We start from the raw sequence: 27,898 nt of genomic DNA on the forward strand, positions 1-27,898 counted from the left end.
TGGGCAGAAATGAAAGGGTTTAAACACTGTTTCCCATGCTTGTTCAATGAACCATAAACAATTAATGAACATGCACCTGTGGAATGGTCGTTAAGACACTAACAGCTTACAGACGATAGGCAATTAAGGTCACAGTTATGAAAACGTAGGACACTAAAGAGGCTTTTCTACTGACTCTGAAAAACACCAAAAGAAAGATGTCCAGGGTCCCTGCTAATCTGTCTGAACGTGCCTTAGGCATGCTGCAAGGAGGCATGAGGAGTGCTGATTTGGCCAGGGCAATAAATTGCAATGTCCTTACTGTAAGACGCCTAAGACAGCGCTACAGGGAGACAGGATGGACAGCTGATCGTCCCCGCAGTGGCAGACCATGAGTAACAACACCTGCACAGGATTGATACATCCAAACATTTCACCTGTGGGACAGGTACAGGATGGCAACAACAACTGCCCGAGTTACATCAGGAACGCACAATCCCCCCATCAGTGCTCAGACTGTCCGCAATAGGCTGAGATAGGCTGGACTGAGGGCTTGTAGGCCTGTTGTAAGGCAGGTCCTCACCAGACATCACCAGCAACAATGTCGCCTATGGGCACAAACTCACCGTCGCTGGACCAGACAGGACTGGCAAAAAGTGCTTTTTTGTCTCACCAGGGGTGATGGTAGGATTCACGTTTATCGTCAAAGGAATGAGCGTTACACCGAGGCCTGTACACTGGAGCGGGATCGATTTGGAAGTGTAGGGTCCGTCATGGTCTGGGGCGGTGTGTCACAGCATCATCGGACTGAGCTTGTTGTCGTTGCCTGCAATCTCAACGCTGTGTGTTACAGGGAAGACATCCTCCTCCCTCATGTGGTACCCTTCCTGCAGGCTCATCCTGACATGACCCTCCAGCATGACAATGCCACCAGCCATACTGCTCGTTCTGTGCGTGATTTCCTGCAAGACAGGAATGTCAGTGTTCTGCCACGGCCAGCGAAGAGCCCGGATCTCAATCCCATTGAGAACGTCTGGGACCTGTTAGATCGGAGGGTGAGGGCTAGGGCCATTCCCCCCAGAAATGTCCGGGAACTTGCAGGTGCTTTGGTGGAAGAGTGGGGTACATCTCACAGCAAGAACTGGCAAATCTGGTGCAGTCCATGAGGAAGAGATGCACTGCAGTACTTAATGCAGCTGGTGGCCACACCAGATACTGACTGTTACTTTTGATTTTGACCCCCCCCCCTTTTTTTCAGGGACACATTATTACATTTCTGTTAGTCACGTGTCTATGGAACTTGTTCAGTTTACGCCTCAGTTGTTGAATCTTATGTTCATACAAATATTTACACATGTTAAGTTTGCTGAAAATAAACGCAGTTGACAGTGAGAGGATGTTTCTTTTTTTGCTGAGTTTGAAATATACAGTGGGGCAAAAAAGTATTTAGTCAGCCACCAATTGTGCAAGTTCTCCCACTTAAAAAGATGAGACAGGCCTGTAATTTTCATCATAGGTACACTTCAACTATGACAGACAAAATGAGAAAAAAAAGCCATAAAATCACATTGTAGGATTTTTAATGAATTTATTTGCAAATTATGGAGGAAAATAAGTATTTGGTCAATAACAAAAGTTTATCTCAATACTTTGTTATATACCCTTTGTTGGCAATGACAGAGGTCAAACGTTTTCTGTAAGTCTTCACAAGGTTTTCACACACTGTTGCTAGTATTTTGGCCCATTCCTCCATGCAGATCTTCTCTAGAGCAGTGATGTTTTGGGGCTGTTGCTGGGCAACACGGACTTTCAACTCCCTCCAAAGAGTTTCTATGGGGTTGAGATCTAGAGACTGGCTAGGCCACTCCAGGACCTTGAAATGCTTCTTACGAAGCCACCCCTTCGTTGCCCGGGCGGTGTGTTTGGGATCATTGTCATGCTGAAAGACCCAGCCACGTTTCATCTTCAATGCCCTTGCTGATGGAAGGAGGTTTTCACTCAAAATCTCACAATACATGGCCCCATTCATTCTTTCCTTTACACGGATCAGTCTTCCTGGTCCCTTTGCAGAAAAACAGCCCCAAAACATGATGTTTCCACCCCCATGCTTCACAGTAGGTATGGTGTTCTTTGGATGCAACTCAGCATTCTTTGTCCTCCAAACACGATGAGTTGAGTTTTTACCAAAAAGTTATATTTTGGTTTCATCTGACCATATGACATTCTCCCAATCTTCTTCTGGATCATCCAAATGCTCTCTAGCAAACTTCAGACGGGCCTGGACATGTACTGGCTTAAGCAGGGGGACACGTCTGGCACTGCAGGATTTGAGTCTCTGGTGGCGTAGTGTGTTACTGATGGTAGGCTTTGTTACTTTGGTCCCAGCTCTCTGCAGGTCATTCACTAGGTCCCTCCGTGTGGTTCTGGGATTTTTGCTCACCGTTCTTGTGATCATTTTGACCCCACGGGGTGAGATCTTGCGTGGAGCCCCAGATCGAGGGAGATTATCAGTGGTCTTGTATGTCTTCCATTTCCTAATATTTGCTCCCACAGTTGATTTCTTCAATCCAATCTGCTTACCTATTGCGGATTCAGTCTTCCCAGCCTGGTGCAGGTCTACAGTTTTGTTTCTGGTGTCCTTTGACAGCTCTTTGGTCTTGGCCATAGTGGAGTTTGGAGTGTGACTGTTTGAGGTTGTGGATAGGTGTCTTTTATACTGATAACAAGTTCAAACAGGTGCCATTAATACAGGTAACGAGTGAAGGACAGAGGAGCCTCTTAAAGAAGAAGTTACAGGTCTGTGAGAGCCAGAAATCTTGCTTGTTTGTAGGTGACCAAATTCTTATTTTCCATCATAATTTGCAAATAAATTCATTAAAAATCCTACAATGTGATTTTCTGGCTTTTATTTCCTCATTTTGTCTGTCATAGTTGAAGTGTACCTATGATGAAAATTACAGGCCTCTCTCATCTTTTTAAGTGGGAGAACTTGCACAATTGGTGGCTGACTAAATACTTTTTTGCCCCACTGTATATTCGGAAGTGACTTTATGCAGCAGGTTAGGAGACTTGGGTTAGGGTTAGCTAAGATGCTCTCCTAACTTGCTACAAAAAGTAACTTCCGGTCATATCAATACTTTATTTAGTCCCAACCAAATTTGAGGGCTGCTTTTGCTCCACACCCCCATCATCAGTACCATGGGGCAGATACAATATATACTGTGGCTACATCCTTCCCCCTTACATTTTTACAAAAAAATAATTTCGCTATAAAGGGGTATTAAAGTTTTTTTTTATTTTATTGTTTACCTTATGTTGGGCATCATCTCCTAGCTACAAGGAAGTTTTGGAGGGTACTGTTGAAACACAACTTTGCTATTATCCAATCTATTACATTATCTATAATCTTGTTACAAAATCTTACCAGGCTCTCCTCTGTCCTGTTTCTCATCCTCTATGTAAACACAGCGTCAGACTACGATAAGAACTGAGGTTCTGATGGCAGGCAAACAGTACCCATCCATCCATCCAGAACCATCACCAACCAGCTGCTGCTGGGCTCCCTGCTGGAACACCTGTGCTTTGTCTATGAGAGGGACCCGACCCGCTCACATATGCTGTTCAAAGGTAAAGAGGATCGACTAAACTCCATCTCTCTGTTAGTAAAACATGAACATTCTCTGGTTGTTGTGTAGAGAGAGGTTAGAATAGGATTATTTTCAACTAAGTAACTCAGTAAACTCTGTTTTTGTCTGTGTTTTTGCCACCATTTTGCATCGCTGACTTCAGGGAATATATATTTTTTGTGTAAAAAGTTAAAAAAAAGAACTTGTGAACAATAACAACACAGTGAATGACTTCCTTGTCTTTGCTGTCCTCTCCAGCCATTGGTCAGCATTTAGCAGCGAAGAACGTCCTCTCCCTATTAGCCATCAGTGAGGAGTTCAGCACAATCAGACTTCAATACAACAGAGGCTTCACTGAACTACTGCATTCTGTCAGCACCTCCATTTTTCCACAGGTAACACTTGATATGTCCATTTAGTGATAATGTAATGCGGGACATGCCTGGTCAGATTTCTTGTTTATCATTGATGTTCACTCACTGACCAGTTTTCTTTGCTGCTATTTCAGGGTCAAATGTTATTGAATACAGACACCCAGAGCCTTACGTTAAGGTAAGCTTAGTAACTTTGTTGAGGGAACAGGAGGCTGCTAAGGGGAGGACAGCTCATAATAATAGCTGGAGCAGATTGAATGGCATCAAACACATGGAAACCATGTGTTGGATGTACAGTACCAGTCAAAAGTTTAGACACAACTACTCATTCAAGGGTTTTTCTTTATTTTTACTATTTTCTACAATGTAGAATAATAGTGAAGACATCAAAACTATGAAATAACACATATGGAATCATGTAGTCACCAAAAAAGTGTTAAACAAATCCAAATATATTTTAGATTCTTCAAAGTAGCCACCCTTTGCCTTAATGACAGCTTTGCACACTCTTGGCATTCTCTCAACTAGCTTCACCTGGAATGATTTTCCAACAGTCTAGAAGGAGTTCCCACATATGCTCAGCAATTGTTGGCTGCTTTTCCTTCACTCTGCTGTCCAACTCATCCCAAACCATCTCAGTTGGGTTGAGGTCGGGTGATTGTGGAGGCCAGGTCATCTGATGCAGCACTCCATCACTCTCCTTCTTGGTCAAATAGCCCTTACACAGCCCACAGCCTGGAGGTGTGTTGGGTCATTGTCCTGTTGGGAAAATAAATGATAGTCCCACTAAGCGCAAACCAGATGGGATGGCTTATCGCTGCAGAATGCTGTGGTAGCCATGCTGGTTAAGTGTGCCTTGAATTCAAAATAAATCACAGTGTCACCAGCAAAGCACCCCCACACCATCACACTTCCTCCTCCATGCTTCATGGTGGGAACCACACATGCAGAGCATCCGTTCACCTACTCTGCGTCTCACAAAGACACAGTGGTTGGAATTAAAAATCAAAAATGTGGACTTTTCACTGGTCTAATGTCCATTGCTCGTGTTTCTTGGCCCAATCAAGTCTCTTCTTCTTTTTGGTGACCTTTAGTATTGGTTTCTTTGCAGCATTTCAACAATGAAGGCAGTCTCCTTTGAACAGTTGATGTTGAGACGTCTCTTAATTGAACTCTGTGAAGCATTTATTTGGGCTGAAATCACTGAGGTGCAGTTAACTCTAATGAACTTATTCTCTGCAGCAGAGGTAACTCTGGGTCTTCATTTCCTGTGGCGGTCCTCATGAGAGCCAGTTTCCTCATGGCGCTTGATGGTTTTTGCAACTGCCTCATGAAGCTGGTTGAGAGAATGCCAAGAGTGTGCAAAGATGTCATCAAGGCAAAGGGTGGCTACTTTGAAGAATCTCAAATATATAATATATTTTGATTTGTTTAACACTGTTTTGGTTACTAGATGATTCCATATGTGTTATTTCATAGTTTGATTGTCTTCACTATTATTCTACAATGTAGAAAAAAGTAAAAATAAAGAAAAACCCTTGAATTAGTAGGTGTGTCCAAACTTTTGACTGGTACTGTATTTGATACCGTTCCACTCCAGCCATTATCACGAGCTCGTCCTCCCCAATGAAGTTGCCACCAACCTCCTGCGGATGAGGGAAAATGTACCTAACACGATTGTGTTGTCTCACCTAGCTATCTTCAGACGAATGCATTAATTGTAAGTCGCTCTGGATAAGAGGGTCAGCTAAATGGCTGAAATATAAATAAACGTACTGCTGTGTACTTCGTGTTGTGAGAGGAATTTGAGGACCTGTTTCTTTACTCATTTTCTTCATCTCACCGTAGACCAAAAGAGGGTCTGTTCCAGGCACAGACGTCTCGCTACCTCAGTGAGTTTGAAGAGCTCTCTATACTTGGAAAAGGATCCTATGGCAAAGTCTTCAAGGTACGGAACTGTCGTGTCAAAATACAAATCACACGTTAATAAAACCAACAGTGGAATAAATTCCCCCCTTTTAATGTTTTGTCATAGGTTAAAAACAAGCTGGATGGACAGAAGTATGCTGTGAAGAAAATTCTCATCAACAATGTTTCAAGGGAAGACTGCATGAAGGTATTTCAAATGTATTGAGTTTTAATGTTCCAAAAATGCAGTATTCTTCAGTGAAGTATTAATGGACACAAGTGAATTTATCAGTCATTTAGTATTTTCCTGTATTTGTTTCAGGTTCTCAGAGAGGTGAAAGTGTTATCCAGTCTTGAGCACATCAATGTAGTAGGCTACCACACTGCCTGGATGGAGCATATCACACATGCTTTTACTAGTGAGTTCCGTTACGTCTTTCCTCTGGCATGTTCTAGTATAGAAATTCAAGTGATTTAGTTTATTCATAGCCAACCTCTCTTGTTTTTTCACATTTTACATTTGGTACAATTTCTTTATTTCAGAGCCTGCATCAATACTCTCTGCACTGGAAATGCATGTGCTGCCAGAACGGTACAATTATTATCTCATATAACTGAATTACAAGGTCAATTATTATCTCATATAACTGAATTACAAGGCCAATTATTATTCAGTATCATATTAGAAAACCTAAACTTGTTTTCCCCCAATCTCACAGCAGTGAGGAGAGTACAGTTAGTAGCAGCGGCTCCTCAAAAGTCTTCACGAGCCCAGATCAGTCAAAGGAGCCAGTGGCCATAGCTAAAGCACCAGTGAGCCTCCCAGTGAAAGAGGAGAAGAGCACGCAGGCGGTGGGTCCTAAAACCATGCGCCACGCCCGTTTCCCAGATGACCGTTTCCCAGATGACCATTTCCCCAATGTGTTGCTGGGACAGTGTGGCCAGACGAGGGACGGCTGCACTGTGGTCAGCTGGGATAGCTCGGCCCTGTCGGAGGATGACTTAGGAACCAGAAATGGGATAGATCTGAAAAACCACTCCTACATCGACATGGGGAGCGAGCAGTGGGACACGAAATTCCCCGCCAAGGAGGTATTGATACTGTGTAACCTATGTGTATATAATGGAGCTCCGTAGGAGCAGCACCTCTTATCCTGCTGTTTTAACAAAATCCTCTTCCAACTCTGAACGTCTACAAATGTCCCGTGTATATATAGATCATGGGCAACTGGCGGGCCGCATTATTATGTCAGTCACTGATAGTCAGTCAATTAGCCCATGTCAGCAAAACATTTTTAGATTACCAAATTAGTTTAGCGGCCAGCTATCTGAACTTGTTATCATTGTTGAATTACCATCCGGGGGGCCCCCTATTGATTTTGTTAGTCAGTCTCACTCCGATATCATATTACAAACTGCAAACCCCTTTCTCCACCCTATGTCAACGTGTAGAATTGCATGAAATTAGCTATAAAATTGCTAAATCTTCTCTCCGCCCTATGGCAAAATGTGTACAAATGCACGAAATTACTCAGAAATTATTTTTTATTAAAACATTTTTTTTTAAATCTCTGCTGTCGAGGGGGGCCACTAAGACGTTTGCTCACAATGTGGGGGGGGGGGGGGGGTATGGATGTGGGTACGCAGAACCGAGAGCAACTGCAGCCCCTCATGATGATTTACGATTGTTTTGTGGCCCCCACCCCCATAAAAGTTGCCTGATATAGATGATTATTTTACAGATTTTTGGTTAAATTCTGATTGCACTGGACACTATTCTATGGCTTCCTCAGGTGCAGTTCCATTTCATGCTATATATCCAGATGCAGCTATGTGAACGCTCGCTCAAAGACTGGATTTTAGAGAGAACCACCAAACACACATCACAAAGTGAGCATACATGAACAGTACCAGTCAAAAGTTTGGACACACCTACTCATTCAAGGGTTTTTCTTTATTTTTACTATTTTCTACATTGTAGAATAATAGTGAAGACATCAAAACTATGAAATAACACATGGAATCATGTAGTAACTGAAAAAGTGTTAAACAAATCTAAATATATTTGAGATTCTTCAAAGTAGCCACCCTTTGCCTTGATGACAGCTTTGCAAACTCTTGGCATTCTCTCAACCATCTTCAACTGGAATGCTTTTCCAAAAGTTTTGAAGGAGTTCCCACATATGCTGAGCACTTGTTGGCTGCTTTTCCTTAACTCTGCGGTCCAACTCATCCCAAACCATCTCAATTGGGTTGAGGTCGGGTGGAGGCCAGGTCATCTGATGCAGCACTCCATTACTCTCCTTCTTGGTCAAATAGCCCTTACAGCCTGGAGGTGTGTTGGGTCATTGTCCTGTTGAAAAACAAATGATAGTCTGACTAAGCGCAAACCAGATGGGATGGTGTATCATTGCAGAATGCTGTGGTAGTCATGCTGGCTAAATGTACCTTGAATTCTAAATAAATCACAGACAGTGTCACCAGCAAAGCACCACCAAACCTGGAATACAAAGCACCCACAGGCCACCACCATGCTTCACGGTGGGAACCACACATGCGGAGATCATCCATTCACCTACCATGCGTCTCACAAAGACATGGCGGTTGGAACCAAAAATCGCAAATTTGGAATCATCAGACCAAAGGACAGATTTCCACTGGTCTAATGTCCATTTCTCGTGTTTCTTGGCCCAAGCAAGTGTCTTCTTATTGGTGTCCTTTAGTAGTGGTTTCTTTGCAGCAATTCGACCATGAAGGCCTGATTCACACAGTCCCCTCTGAACAGTTGATGTTGAGATGTCTGTTACTTGAAATCTGTGAAGCATTTATTTGGGCTGCAATTTCTGAGGCTGGTAACTCTAATGAACTTATCCTCTGCAGCAGAGGTAACTCTGGGTCTTCCTTTCCTGTGGCGGTCCTCATGAGAGCCAGTTTCATCATAGTGCTTTTAGCGACTGCATTTGAAGAAACTTTCAAAGTACTTGACATTTCCCAGATTGACTGACCTTCATGTCTTAAAGTAATGATGGACTGTTGTTTCTCTTTGCTTATTTGAGCTGTTCTTGACATAATATGGACTTGGTCTTTTACCAAATAGGGCTATCTTCTGTATAACACCCCTACCTTGTCACAACACAAGTGATTGGCTCAAATGCATTAAGATGGAAATAAATTCCACAAATTCACTTTTAACAAGGCACACCTGTTAATTGAAATTCCTTCCAGGTGACCTTATGAAGCTGGTTGAGAGAATGCCAAGAGTGTGCAAAGATGTCATCAAGGCAAAGGTTGGCCACTTTGAAGAATCTCAAATATAGAATATATTTTGATTTGTTTAACACTTTTTTGGTTACCACATTAATCTATATGTGCTATTTCATAGTTTTGATGTCTTCACTATTATTCTACAATGTAGAAAATAGTAAAAATAATGAAAAACCCTGTAATGAATAGATGTGTCCAAACTTTTCACTGGTACTGTAGGTAACTTGCACAATGAGATGCACCTCTTTGTGGCTTTGGTTTTTCATGCAACATTTATCACTGTTTTGATTAGGTTTACATTATGCAGAATTTGTTAATGAGTATGTTTTGTCTTTTGTTTTTCAGATCCTTATGGGGCTGTGGACACGAAACAAACCCTCAGCATTCTACATAAAATACTTCAAGGTGTAGAGTACATTCACTCTAGAGGAATCATGCATAGAGACCTGAAGGTATGTTCTTTGCAAGTGTATATTATTTAATTTCATAAGAAAAAGAAGTGCACCATCAAATAATAACAAAGGAGGTTTTGCCGCTCTCTGATGAGGTTGATCCCTTGTGAACCTCTCCATATCTCTGGAGGTTCACGGAATATGTTGAGGTAATGTGTGTTAAAATGTTAAAGTAACATGCTGTAGCCTTCATCTCCTTGGACAGGAGGAGTTAGACTCCTTGAGGCATGGTGAAGTCCTCCATATTGGGAAAGCGGGGGAACCGAGGTGGGATGTCATCACCCTCCTTAACAAACATGACATCACATGCGTTTTCCCAATGGTTAAACACAAAGTCATGCACCCTGTCTGGCAGAACCTGCTTCAGGCATTCTCTACCATGACTCTTCCAATAGCGTTGGTAGATGTGGATCTTACATATGTCCATGAGGCTCCTAGGCTGCTGGCACAGGTTCAGTAGCTGGTCCCGCTGGTCAAAGTACTCTGGGAGCATTAAAGAGCTGGGCAGGTGGCCATCTCTGTTGCTGATGGTCAGGGGGTAGGTCATGGTGAGGAGCTTCCACAGCAGAGAGGTGTGCCTCAGGTTGAGCTTCTGATCCAGGTACAGGAAGAGGCAGTTTTCCCCTGCGGTGGTCAGCTGGTTGATGTCCGCTCCATACTTCAGGAGGAGCGCCACCACGGCCTCGTGGCCCCCGTTACAGGCCTCGTGCAGGGCCGTCCGCCCGGCATGGTTCACTGTGTTCGGGTCAGCCCCCTGATCCAGCAGCTCAATGATACAGCCCAGGTCCACTCCCAGGGCCTTCACTGGCTTGTTGGCCGCCGCCAGGGCAGCCAGGTGGAGGGGGCTGTTACCCGACTTACTCATCACCTTCAAAGCAAACTATATTTAAAATGTGCACTTCTAAACATCAGTATGCTTTCACCAGAAACATTCCTCAAAGCTTGACAGCAGGAGTTGAAAATGGGTTACGTAAAACACAAATAACAAAGAAACTAAAAACCTTGTTGACGTCGGCCCCAAGCTTGATCAGGCTGGCTGTCATCTCTGTATTGAGGATCCCGGCAGCCATATGCAGTGGCATCATCCCAAAGTGGTCGATGGTGTTGATTTTGGCACCGTGGCTCGCCAGGATGCTGATAGCGGGCAGGGCTCCGTAGCGAACGGCCAGGTGAAGCGCGGTGTGGCGGCCGTCACTGTCCACCTAGAATTTTGTATTTGTATTTACTATGGATCCCCACTAGCTCTTCCTGGGGTCCGACAAAATTAAGGCAGCTATACAATTTTAAAAAACATTACAAAACATTCATTACAGAATTCACAACACTAAGTGTGTGCCCTCAGCCCCATACTCCTCTACCACATATCGTGTGTGTGTGTGTGTGTGTGTGTGTGTGTGTGTGTGTGTGTGTGTGTGTGTGTGTGTGTGTGTATGCATGTGTCTGTGCCTATGTTTATGTTGCTTCCCATTCTCCACTCTTCCATAAGGTGTATTTTTTTATCTGTTTAAAAAAAAAATCTGATTCTACTGCTTGCATCAGTTACCTGATGTGGAATACAGTTCCATGTAGTCATGGCTCTATGTAGTAATGTGCGCCTCCCATAGTCTGTTCTGGATTTGGGACTGTGAAGAGACCCCTGGTGGAATGTCTTGTGGGGTATGCATGGGTGTCTGAGCTGTGTGCTAATAGTTTAAACAGACAGCTCGTGCATTCAGCATGTCAATACCTCTCACAAATACCAGTAGAGATGAAGTAAATCTCTCCTCCACTTTGAGTTAGGAGAGATTGACATGCATATTATTAATGTTTTCTCTCTGTGTACATCCAAGGGCCAGCTGTGCTGCCCTGTTCTGAGCAAATTGTCATTTTCCTAAATCCCTCTTTGTGGCACCTGACCACACAACTGAACAGTAGACAAGATGTGACAAAACTAGAGCCTATAGGACCTGTCTTGTTCATAGTGGTGTTAAGAAGGTAGAACAGTGCTTTATTATGGACAGACTTCTTCCCATTTTAGCTACTGTTGTATCAATGTTTTGATCATGACAGTGTATAATCCAGGGTTAATCCAAGCAGTTTAGTCACCTCAACTTGCTCAATTTCCACATTATTTATTACAAGATGTAGTTGAGGTTTAGGGTTTAGTGAATGATTTATCCCAAATACAATGCTTTTAGTTTTTGAAATATTTAAGACTAATTTATTCCTTGCCACCCATTCTGAAACTGCAGCTCTTTGTTAAGTGTTGCAGTCATTTCAGTTGCTGTAGTAGCTGACGTGTATAGTGTTGAGTCATCAGTATACATAGACGCACTGGCTTTACTCAAAGCCAGTGGCATGTCATTTAGTAAAGATTGAAAAAAGTAAGGGGCCTAGACAGCTGTCCTGGGGAATTCCTAACAGAAATGCAATAATGTGTCCTTGAACAAAGGGGGGTCAAAATCAAAAGTAACAGTCAGTATCTGGTGTGGCCACCAGCTGCATTAAGTACCGCAGTGCATCTCCTCTTCATAGACTGCACCAGATTTGCCAGTTCTTGCTATTAGATGTTTCCAAACTCTTCCACCAAGGCACCTGCAAGTTCCCGGACATTTCTGGGGGGAATGGCCCTATCCCTCACCCTCCGATCCAACAGGTTCCAGATGTGCTCAATGGGATTGAGATCCGAGCTCTTCGCTGGCCATGGCAGAACACTGACATTCCTGTCTTGCCGGAAATCACGCACAGAACGAGCAGTATGGCTGGTGGCATTGTCATGCTGGAGGGTCATGTCAGGATGAGCCTGCAGGAAGGGTACCACATGAGGGAGGAGGATGTCTTCCCTGTAATACACAGCGTAGAGATTGCCTGCAATGACAACAAGCTCAGTCCGATGATGCTGTGACACACCGCCCCAGACCATGACGGACCCTCCACCTCCAAATCGTTCCCACTCCAGAGTACAGGCCTCGGTGTAACGCTCATTCCTTCGATGATAAACGCGAATCCGACCATCACCCCTGGTGAGACAAAACCGTGACTCGTCAGTGAAGAGCACTTTTTGCCTGTCCTGTCTGGTCCAGAGACGGTGGGTTTGCGCCCATGAGCGACGTTGTGGCCGGTGATGTCTTGTGAGGACCTGCCTTACAACAGGCCTACAAGCCCTCAGTCCAGCCTCTCTTAGCCAATTGCAGACAGTCTGAGCACTGATGGAGGGATTGTGTGTTCCTGGTATAACTCGGGCAGTTGTTGTTGCCATCACACCTGCGGGAAGGGTACAGGAGGTTCAGATGTACCGATCCTGTGCAGGTGTTTGTTGCACGTGGTCTGCCACTGCGAGGACGATCAGCTGTCCGTCCTGTCTCCCTGTAGCACAGTCTTAGGCGTCTCACAGTACGGACATTGCAATTTATTTTCCTGGCCACATCTGCAGTCCTCATGCCTCCTTGCAGCATGCCTAAGGCACATTCACACAGATGAGCAGGTACCCTGGGCATCTTTCTTTTGCTGTTTTTCAGTTAGTAGAAAGGCCTCTTTTTTTGTCCTAGGTTTTCATAACTGTGACCTTAATTACTACCGTCTGTAAGCTGTTAGTGTCTTAACGATCGTTCCACAGGTGCTTGGTCATTAATTGTTTATGCTTCATTGATCAAGCATGGGAAACAGTGTTTAAACCCTTTACAATGAAGATCTGTGAAGTTATTTAGATTTTTACGAATTATCTTTGAAAGACAGTGTCCTGAAAAAGGGACGTTTCTTTTTTTGCGGAGTTTATTTGGCAATATCAGTCGTTTTTGTAATGAATGAGCCATCTGATTCAATGAATGATGAAGCTGAGTTTGCCATTTTTTCCCAAATTTAATTTAAGGTGCTCCAAAGCTTGGATCAAAATGTGGCTTAGGTGGTGGGCGTGGCAAGGGTGTGGCCATGGCCAATGATGAGGTCGCCAGCCGGAAATTTAGGAGGCCCTCCGGTTGATCGCAGTGACACAATTTTTCTGTTTTAAAGCTATTTTCCTGCAATTCTACACATTTGGCCATGGCTTATGGGCATTTCCATCTAAAAGGACCCATTGGGTGTCAAATGGGTGTCAAATGATAGCTGAGTCTATATAGTTTTGGGAAATGGAAAAACATTCTTCAACCATTTTCCATCTTAAAAATTTTCCATTTTCCATCTTAAAAATTAGGCATAATTAAAAGCTTTGATTTCTGGATAAACAGATGGAAAATGGGTCTTAGAAAACATCTACCAGAAAAAGCCTTGAAAGTTATCAAAAATACATCAAAATACAAAAATGTTGTCCTAAAGAAGACCCCTGCCAACTAATATCAACACTTTTATATTTAGTTTTGGAGAAATTGTTTACCTTCTGTAAGTTTAAGAAATATTGCCTTGCAATTCCATTACCAAAAACCCACATATCTTTAGGATATTTTCTCATTTCTCTCCCTCATGAGGGAGGATAATGTAAACAAAAGTAACAAGGAATGGTAGACCTACCAATTAGTTAAAGTGATTTTACTGAAACCAATTTTGTTTATGAATGATTAAGTGATCCAAACTCGTAATTCCATTACGTAATTGGTAATGGACATACCCAAAAAATCTGTAACGGATTAACTGCAACTGAATTGGCTACAATGGTAAATCATAACAGTCACAAACCACAGTTGGGTCACATGCTTTACAGTCCTCCCTTTCAGTGGCATACTGTTATGTTCAGCGCACTACTCTTGTCTTTGTCTTTCTGTTGGTATAACCAAGAATGTTAAAACAGTGTGTCTGGACAACCCCTCTCTTCTCTCTCTCTCTGCTTATCTCTCACTGTCCAGTTAATGTCACCTGTCCCAGCTCTTACTGACACCTACTCATGAGCCCCCTCTCTTTCTGTAATTATGTTACTGTAATTCCGTTTCCGGGTGTAAATCCACTTCACTTAGTGTAGTTAAATAACCAAAATACATTTTTTTCAAACTGTCATAGCTGACACCCTATTCTTTCAGCAGACATATTTGAATCTTAATTCAGAGCAGATATTTAAGAATTTTTGGAAAATGAAAATGTTGTTGCATGAATACTTGAAGGCGATTTTAAAGTAATTCTGCACAGTTATTCCACCAATTTAGTTTTTGTGAACTAAGTGCATAGAGTCAAAGCGTAATTCTGTTACAGTGGAATTGCCCTTATGCTATCTGAGTGATTCAGACATTATAACAAAATCAATGGGGGCCCTATGCCATGACAAAAATACTCCTGAATGTATAATTTTTTAAATTTGAGATTCTTCCCGACTGTCTAGCTATTATTTGGGTGATTGTTAGTTCTCAAAGGATATCTTATTAAAAATATGTAGGTACATTACCTTTTCTACATACTTCATCTGGTTTTAGTCATTTTAAGTTTACACTGAAAAACGTTTTTCAGTTTTTCCATCCCCAAAAACATTTTTTCTTTACTTCCCTAAACTTTTCTATGCAGAAAACCCCTGTTCATGACTTCTGGTTTAATTCCAATCGGCTGCGTTTAGGCAGCCCAATTCTGATATACTTTTTTACTAACTAACTGGTATTTTGACAAATCTGAATAAGATCTGATGTGAAAAGATCTAATGTGATTGGTCAAAAGACCCGTTAGTGGAAACAAATATCAGAATTGGGCTGCTTGTGTAAACGCAGCCCTTTAGGCACAGACCTTGGCTCAGCTTGAACCCTTGGGTGGAAATGCAAAACGGACAATAAGATCAGCATCTCTACAGGCAACTTTATCATGCTTTGTGTTTACCCTTGATAATTGGGTTAGTATATGCATACATTTTTCAACATAGGGATGGAACAATTTTAGATGAAATTTTCAATTAACCAATCAATCAATTACCTCTGCGTTGATGTTGACTCCGTGGTTGCAGAGCACCCTGAGGCAGGCCTCGGCCCGGTGCTGCATGGACATCATGGCCATCTCAAACTTGGTGCGTGGCTTGGGCCAGGAGGCCAGGATGGTGGGCCAGTGGGTGATCACCAGGTGCAGGGCGTTGCGCCCTCGCTGGTCCCTGAAGGTCGCAAGGAGGACATGGGGGAAATGGTCTTGTCAGAATGGTTTTGTTTTGCTGGTGGTGATTTATTTTTTCACATAAAGGAGATTACAGAGACTTGTGGTGCCACTTCCAAATACTGGCATTACTCATAGAGCTTTTTTCATGTTTTAGGACATTTTGAATGGTTATGCTGAAGTTTAGGGGTGTAACTCAATAATCTAATGTTGCTTAGTTATACAGAGCAGCATTATCATTTGAAAGCTCTAATATGGTCTTCCCTTTTCAGTGTATGACCCAAACCAGTGGAACCTGTTCATATAGGGATACCTGATCTCCGGGTCTGCCCCGGCAGAGAGAAGGCTCTCAAGGCTCTTCACTCTCCTGTAAGATGCAGCCAGGTGGAGGGGGAGAATTGCTAAGCCCTGTAGGCAATGAGCGAGAGAGAACTTGTTTAAAGACTTAGAAAAACATGTTAGGAATGCTAAATGTTTGTTACCGAACGGGCTGGGGGACACCTGGAGGTCAGAGCCCCCAGATAGCATATTAACACGTCATACGCATGGCAAAATGTGTAGAATTGCAGGAAATTAGCTTTAAAACTACACAATTTTCTCTCATTGTCATGGCAAAATGTGAAAAATAGCACGAGATAAGCTATAAAACAGCACATTTCTATCTGTCCCATGGAAAAATGTGTACAATTGCAGAAAATGTGCTTTTAAAACAGCAAAAGTATCTCTCAGCTTCATGCAAAAATGTGTAGAATAGCATAAAACGTAAAATTTTTCTCTCTGCCTCATAGTAAAATGTGTTGGATTGCATGAAGTTTGCTGTTCCCTAACTTGCTATGTATTATATTTTATGTATGTTGTATGCAAAATAGATTTTTGCGATGGATATTTGAACAAGAGGAATAGCTGGGCCCCAAATCTGTATTCTCCAGCAGGTGGCTGGTTTTTTTTGTACTTTTTTTTTTTTTTTTCTCACAAAGCGATGAGTTTTTGTATGGAGGTCAATGAGTGTCGAATTTGGTTAACAAAAAATTGCCAGGATGGCTTATTTGATCGAATATAAATTTCGTAATGCGTAACTTGTTACGAGTGTAGAGATAGATATAAGTAGGCCACTTGACATCCTGGCAACATTTAGAAAACACTTTATTTCGGTGTTGTGCCTGAGATACACGCGTATCTGCCCTCTCATTGGCTAGAATGGCCCCACTTGAGTATTTAGTCAGTATAATGGATAATCTGTGAGTAAACTAAATAACATGGCTATTACGCATGCTCAATAGTTTTGGAGGTCTGGGAGTTTTTGGTTAATAACTCCAGATTGCATGAACTCTTTTGTACCATACCGTTAGAGAATACCATGTCTGAAGTTTTTATTGTGGGTTTTACCTTTGAAAGGATTTCATGAAGAAGTCCCGTTGTTCTTAAATCGATGTAAAAGTTGGACCCCCGTTTTTGGGTAAAATCGTTAATACGCGCCAGGTCTTCTATCAAGATCGCATCATATAATTCAGCATCTGAAAAGTTGACGTTCGTATCCATACCCCATAGCTAGAAGATCAAGGTCCTACTCAAGTGTACGTTCGCTTTGCTCTACATTATTGAAAACTTACACGTTTTAAGGCTCTTTGTAAATGTCAGTTATCGTGAAATGCTGGTTATCAGCCTCAACATTAGCCTCTGATCAAACAGTAAATTACAGCGCTGTACTCTGTCAGTGCTCTGATGTTTTTTCTCAAGAAGGCAGTAATAAGCACGTTTGGAAACGTCATCATTCTGCATCGCTGGTGACAGCTGTCGATATGATGTTAGTGCCTCACCTATGGCTGATTCCACTGACGAAAATAACCTGTATGTAATATTACGCGTAGGCATATCCTACCTGAGTTATTTCATGATAATAATAATAAGGACTCTATTTGTAAAAAACAACAACAACAACAAAAACAACGCATAGACGCTCCATGTATTCTTACTCCAACTGATAGTTATTCCCTGTGAACGATTTATAACTTTTTGAGGGGCCTATATATTTAGGCTAGCGAAAATGGCATGTTTTTCAACACTTAACGTTACCTGTCTTTGAAGTGTAGAAAAAACAGTACAGTATTTCCAAATCTGAACAGGCTCATTGACAGGGTGAGATCTTAAAAGCTTGATAATACTAGACACATCTCCTTTGACTATTGCTTCGTGAATTTTAAACTGCAAATGATCAAATTCACCGGGGACTCCATCGCTGAATCTGATTTTCTTATTAAGCTGAAGTTTATAATGCATGCAATAGGGACTAAGGCATGGTTTGTTACTAATATTACCCATTTTAAATAAAAAATTAAAGTTAAAAAATATACTAAAGCAATAACGTGGCCTAGAGGTAATGACAAAATAGAATTACGCATTGTATAAAATAATCCCTGTTTTAGAATCTCCTGTAGCATTATGACCTCACAGACAACATAAAAATGGGATATTATGTGAATATTTTACATTTTGTATGATTTTGATTTACAGCCCAGGAATATTTTCCTGAGTGGACATAACTGCCATGTGAGCATTGGAGACTTTGGACTGGCTTGCAGGGATAAAATGATGGATGACAAGGAAAAACCACCCTCCACCTCACAGAACACTGGTGAAAAACTGAATTAATCTATTTTTCTAATCTGTCTCTATCACCACAAGCTCAATGGTTGTTACATTATATATGTAAACAGTTAACATTGTACGCTTTTGTCCATGTGTAGTTCTTGAAATCACCAGAAGATGGTGCTATGGGTTTGTGTAACTAAATCCCTTTTACGGCATAGCACTGATCTTGACCCACACATTTCCCCTGGCTAGCTCTGGTCCTGTGCATGTTCTTGATATGCTTGTAATCTTTCTGCAGGTTCCTCTCACACCGCTGGAGTGGGAACATTTATTTACGCAGCACCTGAAAAACTGGAGGGTTCCCACTATGATTCAAATGTGAGTCATCTCCATAATGTCAGAAATATATACACTACTGTTCAAAAGTTTGGGGTCACTTAGAAATGTCCTTGTTTTTGAAAGGCAAGCTAATTTTTTGTCCATTAAAATAACATCAATTGATCAGAAATATAGTGTAGACATTGTTAATGTTGTAAATGACTATTGTAGCAGGAAACGGCTGATTTTTAATGGGATATCTACATAGGCGTACAGAGGCCCATTATCAGCAACTATCACTCCTGTGTTCCAATGGCACGTTGTGTTAGCTAATCCAAGTTTATAATTTTAAAAGGCTAATTGATGATTAGAAAAACCTTTTGCAATTATGTTAGCACAGCTGAAAACTGTTGTTCTGACTAAAGACTCACTAAACTGGCCTTTAGACTAGTTGAGTATCTGGAGCATCGGCATTTGCTGGTTCGATTACAGGCTCAGAATAGCCAGAAACAAAGACCTTTCTATTGAAACTCGTCAGTCTACTCTTGTTCTGAGAAATGAAGGCTATTCCATGCGAGAAATTGCCAAGAAACTGAAGATCTCATACAACACTGTGTACTACTCCCTTCACAGAACAGCACAAACTTGCTCTAACCAGAATAGAAAGAGGAGCGTGAGGCCCCCGGTGCACAACTGAGCAAGAGGACAAGTACAGTGGGGCAAAAAAGTATTTAGTCAGCCACCGATTGTGCAAGTTCTAAACAAAATTAGGAAAAAAAATACATAAAATCACTGTAGGAGTTTTAATGAATTTATTTGCAAATTATGGTGGAAAATAACTATTTGGTCAATAACAAAAGTTTATCTCAATACTTTGTTATATACCCTTTGTTGGCAATGACAGAGGTCAAACGTTTTCTGTAAGTCTTCACAACGTTTTCACACACTGTTGCTGGTATTTTGGCCCATTCCTCCATGCAGATCTCCTCTAGAGCAGTGATGTTTTGGGGCTGTTGCTGGGCAACACGGACTTTCAACTCCCTCCAAAGATTTTCTATGGGGCTGAGATCTGGAGACTGGCTAGGCCACTCCAGGACCTTGAAATGCTTCTTACGAAGCCACTCCTTCGTTGCCCGGGCGGTGTGTTTGGTATCATTGTCATAATGAAAGACCCAGCCACGTTTCATCTTCAATGCCCTTGCTGATGGTAGGCTTTGTTACTTTGGTCCCAGCTCTCTGCAGGTCATTCACTAGGTCCCCCCGTGTGGTTCTGGGATTTTTGCTCATCGTTCTTGTGATCATTTTGACCCCACGGGGTGAGATCTTGCGTGGAGCCCCAGATCGAGGGAGATTATCAGTGGTCTTGTATGTCTTCCATTTCCTAATAATTGCTCCCACAGTTGATTTCTTCAAACCAAGCTGCTTACCTATTGCTGATTCAGTCTTAACCAGCCTGGTGCAGGTCTACAATTTTGTTTCTGGTGTCCTTTGACAGCTCTTTGGTCTTGGCCATAGTGGAGTTTGGAGTGTGACTGTTTGAGGTTGTGGACAGGTGTCTTTTATACTGATAACAAGTTCAAACAGGTTCCATTAATACAGGTAACAAGTGGAGGACAAAGGTGCCTCTTAAAGAAGACGTTACAGGTCTGTGAGAGTCAGAAATCTTGCTTGTTTGTAGGTGACCAAATACTTATTTTCCACCATAATTTGCAAATAAATTCATTAAAAATCCTACAATGTGATTTTCTGGATTTCTTTCTCTCATTTTGTCTGTCATAGTTGAAGTGTACCTATGATGACAATTACAGGCCTCTCTCATCTTTTTAAGTGGGGGAACTTGCACAATTGGTGGCTGACTAAATACTTTTTTGCCCCACTGTACATTAGAGTGTCTAGTTTGAGAAACAGATGCCTCACAAGTCCTCAACTGGTAGCTTCATTAAATAGTACCCACAAAACACCAGTCTCAATGTCAACCGTTAAGAGGCAACTCCGGGATGCTGGCCACCAGCTGCATTAAGTACTGCAGTGCATCTCCTCCTCATGGACTGCACCAGATTTGCCAGTTATTGCTGTGAGATGTACCCCACTCTTCCACCAAGGCACCTGCAAGTTCCCTGACATTTCTGGTGGGAATGGCCCTAGCCCTCACCCTCCGATCCAACAGGACCCAGATGTGCTCAATGGGATTGAGATCCGGGCTCTTCACTGGCCATGGCAGAACACTGACATTCCTTGAGGGAAATCAGTCTTGCAGGAAATCACACACAGAACGAGCAAGCGATGCAAGCAGTATGGCTGGTGGCATTGTCATGCTGGACGGTCATGTCAGGATGAGCCTGCAGGAAGGGTACCACAGGAGGATGTCTTCCCTGTAATGCACAGCGTTGAGATTGCCTGCAATGACAACAAGCTCAGTCCGATGATGCTGTGACACACCACCCCAGACCATGACGGACCCTCCACCTCGAAATCAATCCCGCTCCAGAGTACAGGCCTCGGTGTAACGCTCATTCCTTCGACGATAAACACAAATCCGACCATCACCCCTGGTGAGACAAAACCGCGACTCGTCAGTGAAGAGCACTTTTTGCCAGTCCTGTCTGGTCCAGCGACGGTGGGTTTGACGTTGTTGCCGGTGATGGCTTGTGAGAACCTGCCTTACAACAGGCCTACAGCCCTCAGTCCAGCCTCTCTCAGCCTAGTGCGGACAGTCTGAGCACTGATAGAGGGATTGTGCGTTCCTGGTGTAACTCGGGCAGTTGTTGTTACCATCCTGTACCTGTCCCGCAGGTGTGATGTTCGGATGTACCGATCCAGTGCAGGTGTTGTTACACGTGGTCTGCCACTGCGAGGAAGATTAGTTGTCCGTCCTGTCTCCCTGTAGCTCTGTCTTAGGCGTCTCACAGTACGGACATTGCAATTTATTGCCCTGGCCACATCTGCAGTCCTCATGCCTCCTTGCAGCATGCCTAAGGCACATTCACGCAGATGAGCAGGGACCCTGGGCATCTTTCTTTTGGTGTTTTTCAGAGTCAGCAGAAAGGCCTCTTTAGTGTCCTTTGTTTTCATAACTGTGACCTTAATTGCCTACCGTCTGTAAGCTGTTAGTGTCTTAACGACCATTCCACAGGTGCATGTTCATTAATTGTTTATGCTTCATTGAACAAGCTTGGAAAACAGTGTTTAAACCCTTTACTATGTGGTTTCTACTGTAAAAGGGACGTTTCTTTTTTTGCTGAGTTTATATACAGTGCCTTGCGAAAGTATTCGGCCCCCTTGAACTTTGCGACCTTTTGCCACATTTCAGGCTTCAAACATAAAGATATAAAACTGTATTTTTTTGTGAAGAATTAACAACAAGTGGGACACAATCATGAAGTGGAACGACATTTATTGGATATTTCAAACTTTTTTAACAAATCAAAAACTGAAAAATTGGGCGTGCAAAATTATTCAGCCCCTTTACTTTCAGTGCAGCAAACTCTCTCCAGAAGTTCAGTGAGGATCTCTGAATGATCCAATGTTGACCTAAATGACTAATGATGATAAATACAATCCACTTGTGTGTAATCAAGTCTCCGTATAAATGCACCTGCACTGTGATAATCTCAGAGGTCCGTTAAAAGCGCAGAGAGCATCATGAAGAACAAGGAACACACCAGGCAGGTCCGAGATACTGTTGTGAAGAAGTTTAAAGCCGGATTTGGATACAAAAAGATTTCCCAAGCTTTAAACATCCCAAGGAGCACTGTGCAAGCGATAATATTGAAATGGAAGGAGTATCAGACCACTGCAAATCTACCAAGACTTGGCCGTCCCTCTAAACTTTCAGCTCATACAAGGAGAATACTGATCAGAGATGCAGCCAAGAGGCCCATGATCACTCTGGATGAACTGCAGAGATCTACAGCTGAGGTGGGAGACTCTGTCCATAGGACAACAATCAGTCGTATATTGCACAAATCTGGCCTTTATGGAAGAGTGGCAAGAAGAAAGCCATTTCTTAAAGATATCCATAAAAAGTGTTGTTTAAAGTTTGCCACAAGCCACCTGGGAGACACACCAAACATGTGGAAGAGGGTGCTCTGGTCAGATGAAACCAAAATTGAACTTTTTGGCAACAATGCAAAACGTTATGTTTGGCGTAAAAGCAACACAGCTCATCACCCTGAACACACCATCCCCACTGTCAAACATGGTGGTGGCAGCATCATGGTTTGGGCCTGCTTTTCTTCAGCAGGGACAGGGAAGATGGTTAAAATTGATGGGAAGATGGATGGAGCCAAACACAGGACCATTCTGGAAGAAGACCTGATGGAGTCTGCAAAAGACCTGAGACTGGGACGAAGATTTGTCTTCCAACAAGACAATGATCCAAAACATAAAGCAAAATCTACAATGGAATGGTTCAAAAATAAACATATCCAGGTGTTAGAATGGCCAAGTCAAAGTCCAGACCTGAATCCAATCGAGAATCTGTGGAAAGAACTGAAAACTGCTGTTCACAAATGCTCTCAATCCAACCTCACTGAGCTCGAGCTGTTTTGCAAGGAGGAATGGGAAAAAAATTCAGTCTCTCGATGTGCAAAACTGATAGAGACATACCCCAAGCGACTTACAGCTGTAATCGCAGCAAAAGGTGGCACTACAAAGTATTAACTTAAGGGGGCTGAATAATTTTGCACGCCCAATTTTTCAGTTTTTGATTTGTTAAAAAAGTTTGAAATATCCAATAAATGTCGTTCCACTTCATGATTGTGTCCCACTTGTTGTTGATTCTTCACAAAAAAATACAGTTTTATATCTTTATGTTTGAAGCCTGAAATGTGGCAAAAGGTCGCAAAGTTCAAGGGGGCCGAATACTTTCGCAAGGCACTGTATATATATATATATTTCTTATTATTATGATATTTATATATTTTTTGTCATGTTATTTTTTGTATTTAACTAGACAAGTCAGTTAAGAACAAATTATTATTTACAATGATGGCCTACCCTGGCCAAACCCGGACAACGCTGGTCCATTTGTGTGCCGCACTATGGGACTCCCAATCATGGCCAGATGGAATACAGCCAGGATTCCAACCAGGGTCTGTAGTGATGCCTTTAGCACTGAGATGCAGTGCCTTAGACCGCTGCGATACTCGGGAGCCCTAAAGATAACAGCACACAGGGCAAGACGGTATTGACAACAATGCATCACGCGAAGTAGCCACAACTGTCAGTGTCCATGATTGAGTCTTTGAATGAAGAGATAAAACGGTCCAGTTTGAGTGTTTTTTTGCAGCTCGTTCCAGTCGCTAGCTGCAGACCTTTTAACAGAATGTGACTGGCAGAACAGGTGTTGTATGAGGAGGATGAGGGCTGCATTAGATATCTCAGATAGAGGGGAGTATAAATAAGCATCAACCAGTGGGTCTTGCGACGGGTATACAGAGATGACCCGTTTACAGAGGAGTATAGAGTACAGTGATGTGTCCTGCAAGGAGCATTGGTGGCAAATCTGATGGCCGAATGATAAAGACCATCTAGCCGCTCGAGACACACAAAAATGACTGGGCACAATCAGTGTGACTTTTCTACATAAAACAAACTTTTATTGAATTGTAATGATGATAATATAACATTTTTATTTATAAAGTAATTGATACACAGTAAATCTAAATATTTGTATCACTATGTCTTTTCTTCTCCAATGCAGTCAGACATGTACAGTATAGGAGTGGTGGCCCAGGAGCTGTTCCAGCCCTTTGGGACAGAGATGGAGTGTGTTGAGACGCTAGGGGACCTCCGTGAGGGGAAGGTCCCAGACTCCTTCTCCCAGCACTGGCCTGTCCTGGCCAAGTACATCACACTGCTGACCAGCAGAGACCCCACTCTAAGACCCAGCGCCACACAGCTGCTGCAGAGCGAGCTGTTCAGCAGCAAAGACATGGTATGGATGACTAGGCTGGCTGGGAATGAGACTGATTGTTTAAAGTTTTATTAGTCGTATGTACAGGATACACATAGTATACACCGTTGAATGAAATGGTTACTTGCAGGTTCCTTGTTGACAATGCAACAACAATAAGAAATAATAAAAGATAAGAATACAAACATCAAGTAAACGGCTCAGTAGAATAGAATAAACATTTTAGCATAAGTACTGAACAACAATATAAAAGCAACATGTGAGAATTTAAAATATTTTTCTGAGTTACAGTTCATATAAGGAAATCAGTCAATTGAAATAGTTTTATTTGGCCTGGGCCTGCCTGAGAGGGCATAGGCCCATCCACTTGGGAGCCAGTCCCAGCCAATCAGAATACGTTTTTCCCACAAAACAGCTTTACTACAGAGAGAAATACTCATCCGCAAAACATGAGATGGCATTGGGTTGAGCTGATTGCCATTCCAGAATGACTGCAGTGGCTACTGCTAGCTAGCATGAGGACGAAAGGGACAGTTTTCTGGGAAAACTAGCAGTGTTTCAATCTTCTCAATGTATCAGTTTGGATTAAGGTAAAATTTGGAGTACAGTGGCATTTTCCGACCAATATCTCGAGCCGGCTCCACTGTGTCTTAATCTAACAATGATGGAGTTCAGATCCTGGTGTAACTCAGTGTAAAAAAAGCATGATGGTCATTTGGAATCTTGTGGCTAAGATATAAACTTTCTCTGAGACAGTTGGTAGCAGTCCTCATGCCCCAATACTGTCTGCCCAACCGTTAGGGATTGAACAGCTCATGACTGGGGTGTATGTGTTTGATGTACTTGTTGAATTTCTGCTTGCCATAATATTTTACACTGCTATTGTAAAAGCTCAAACACATATGATCCAAATGCTAGTAGCATCGCTTGGCTATAATGGTTTGACCTGTGTCACTTTCAGCCACATGTTTAATCTGGTGCCACCTACTGACAGTAAATATCAGGAGAAGAGTGTTACACATTGGAGATGTTTGATCTGTGATACCAATGTCCCTCTTCTCCTTACAGGTTATCCATGGCTTGCAGACAAGGGTTAATGAGCAGGAATATGAGATAGTTCAACTCCGGAGACAGATCAGTCAGCTACAAACTCAGAGCATGTAGCAAGCATCCCATTCCACGGACAGGACCTGACGTCAACCATCTCTGCCCTTCTTCAAACCTGTTATATTCGACCCCTTTACCTTACCATATGTGAATAATTTGGTGCAAATGGTTGAATGTGTGTGGTCTCTCTGCCTGGATGTAACAATGTGACTATAAGTTAAAATTGTAGAATAAATCATTTAATTTACACTTATCTGAGAGTCTGCAGACATAGTATCTAGTCAAGATTCATTTACATATTTTGTGGTTGTGATTAACATACTCATATGATGAAGGTAATCAAGCCAATAAGACTGGGTTGTTTGTTTGACCACCCTTTAATTTGAGGTAATTAAGACACTCACTCCTGTTAATTATTGTTATGCATGCCTCAGACAGTCATGAATCATCTGGGAGTAGTTGTAGAAGCTTTGCTTTCGAAGTAAACAGGCATAGCACACACACCTACGGATTGAAAACGAACCAAATATAATGTATGTATACAAACTCCCCATCAGCTGTGTTTAAAATATATAGTATAAAGACAAGTCGAGCACGGTATTCACGACACAAAGGTCAGACGTGTACGTGCTTTCTACGACTCATATGAACACGTTCCACACGGAGCCTAAGCGAATCAAGAGTTGCCTTTCTTCGGTAGTACCCGGATTTGCCCGTGGGGAAAATAGCTACGTCATTGTTCACCGACGGACTACCCCGCTTGAAATAAGAAATGGACCTACACGAATAATACATTTGTGAAAAATTACAGGTAAGAGTATTTCTGTTGTATTAAATACTGAACATTTTAGTTATATTCGAAGAATTATAAACAATTTAACCTATTGGGTTTTGCTGTAGTTGGCTTACACCGGGCGGCTCACTGAGTGTCATGTCGGAGGCAAGCGTTCAACCACCAGTGAATTTTAAATCTCGAGCCCCTCCTTTTAGAACGTAGTTAGCCTAGCAGCTACATTGCTAGCCATATTTCCCGTTTAGATAAACCTGTGAAGGCTAAAATGTTTCGGCGTTCTTGTCTCCAGGTTAATCACGGAACCGTATATAAACACCACATGTATTGTTTTACAACTGAAAAGGCCAGCTAGCTAGCATTGTAACTAGTCACTAGCACAATGCTCATCGCCGTAGCATGTTTCGGCAGTATTAACTACGTTTCACCGTTACCATGGCGTTTGTGGTTACCATGCACTCACACCTCCTATTTAGACGGTCTTTGCTTGTTAATAAGAAATACATTGTTTACTTTCCGAACACTTGTTTACAAAAACACGGTAAGAAAGTTTGAAATTATTTTCTGATCTCCTTTTGAATTGCGTGTTAGAGGCCTATCTCGTTAAAGCCTCAACCAGCCAGACTGCCAGGCAGAGGTGGGAGGGAACAGTTGTCGTAAACGTGCGTGTGTAAAAAGTAATTCCTTTAATGGCTGGTTAGCTAGGTAACATTATTTGTTTGAAACTGCCACTTAAATCCAACGAATACTACTTTTATTTAAGTGCTTAATCGATGTAAATGTGTTTTTGTGTGATTTTAATAATCTGGGGAATTTGCGTCTAATTGGTAGTACTATTTTAGCTAGCTATTAGCTTTCTATGTGGTAATGTTAGTTAGCTTCTTGCACAGGCTGTGCGGATGGTGATGCTTGAAATGCTGGTTAAATCATAGGGACCTCCAGAGAAAGCCAATGTATTAGCTAATTGGATAGCTAAGTCTCCGCTCTTCTGATTTGGTTGACGTTAGTGGGATCCTTGGGATGTACTCCAAACCTTAACCGTAAAGCTGCATTATATAACTTTTGGGTCTACTCCACCAAATGTACATAGAAGTGTTAGTAATAGCTCTGTCATTCTCATTGAAAACAAGTTTAAGAAGCGGTTCGATCTTTTCTGTGCGCTATTTCTATGCTTCCCTTAAGTTTCGTTTTTGCCTCTTTTACTTTTGGTTTTGTACACAAGTTTCAGCAGAAAATATTTCTAAGCTGTTTAAATAGTACAATTATTCTCGACACCCCTCAAACAGAACTCTGGACCTCAAAGCTTTTCAGTTGTTGCCCTCTAATCAGGGACTGATTTAGACCTGGAACACCAGGTGTGTGCAGTTCATTTAAAGGTAGAACAGAACCAGCAGGCTCTGGACCTCGTAGGGTAAGAGTTGAATACCCCTGCTCTACATTGCCTCATTTCAGTTTGTGATAAAACAAGCAAACTTGCAACCAGGAATTGGCTGTGCGTTTCTGCACATTGCAGCTTTAAGCCGTATCCCAATAATGGACTAAAGGAG

At 42.3% G+C, this 27,898-nt stretch overlaps 2 protein-coding genes and 1 pseudogene across 3 annotated transcripts in view; 2 read left to right on the forward strand and 1 right to left on the reverse strand.

The window, feature by feature from the left end:
- LOC139376749 (eukaryotic translation initiation factor 2-alpha kinase 1-like) overlaps positions 1-25,812 on the forward strand; it is a 29,737-nt pseudogene extending 3,925 nt beyond the window's left edge.
- On the reverse strand, positions 9,815-16,158 carry LOC139376474 (ankyrin repeat domain-containing protein 61-like). The gene is made up of 5 exons (XM_071119106.1): positions 16,132-16,158; positions 15,944-16,038; positions 15,460-15,631; positions 10,605-10,805; positions 9,815-10,471 (listed from the first exon to the last, which is right to left on the reverse strand). Exons 1-5 carry the CDS (start codon positions 16,156-16,158, stop codon positions 9,815-9,817), a joined length of 1,152 nt encoding a protein of 383 aa, XP_070975207.1.
- Positions 25,813-26,169: 357 nt separating the features above from the next.
- LOC139376750 (ubiquitin carboxyl-terminal hydrolase 42-like) overlaps positions 26,170-27,898 on the forward strand; it is a 31,008-nt gene continuing 29,279 nt past the window's right edge. The window contains exon 1 of one of the 2 annotated variants that reach the window (XM_071119645.1): positions 26,170-26,372. The gene's annotated coding sequence lies outside the window, so the exon portion shown is untranslated. Of the gene's footprint in view, positions 26,373-26,764; positions 26,893-27,898 lie in introns of those variants that run through there. The other variant, XM_071119647.1, reaches the window with a different exon arrangement.

This window comes from Oncorhynchus clarkii, chromosome 20 (genome assembly GCF_045791955.1).
Source record: "Oncorhynchus clarkii lewisi isolate Uvic-CL-2024 chromosome 20, UVic_Ocla_1.0, whole genome shotgun sequence".
NCBI lineage: Eukaryota > Metazoa > Chordata > Actinopteri > Salmoniformes > Salmonidae > Oncorhynchus > Oncorhynchus clarkii.

Bases quoted from the DNA above. Each gene is read 5' to 3' on its own strand.
- LOC139376474 (XM_071119106.1), bottom strand. From the start codon at position 16,158: ATGCTATCTGGGGGCTCTGACCTCCAG. The intron at 15,632-15,943 runs GTATCCCTATAT...TGCGACCTTCAG, and splicing joins GGGGCAGACCCGGAGATCAG to GGACCAGCGAGGGCGCAACG. The intron at 10,472-10,604 runs GTTTTTAGTTTC...TTTGCTTTGAAG, and splicing joins TTGGGGCCGACGTCAACAAG to GTGATGAGTAAGTCGGGTAA.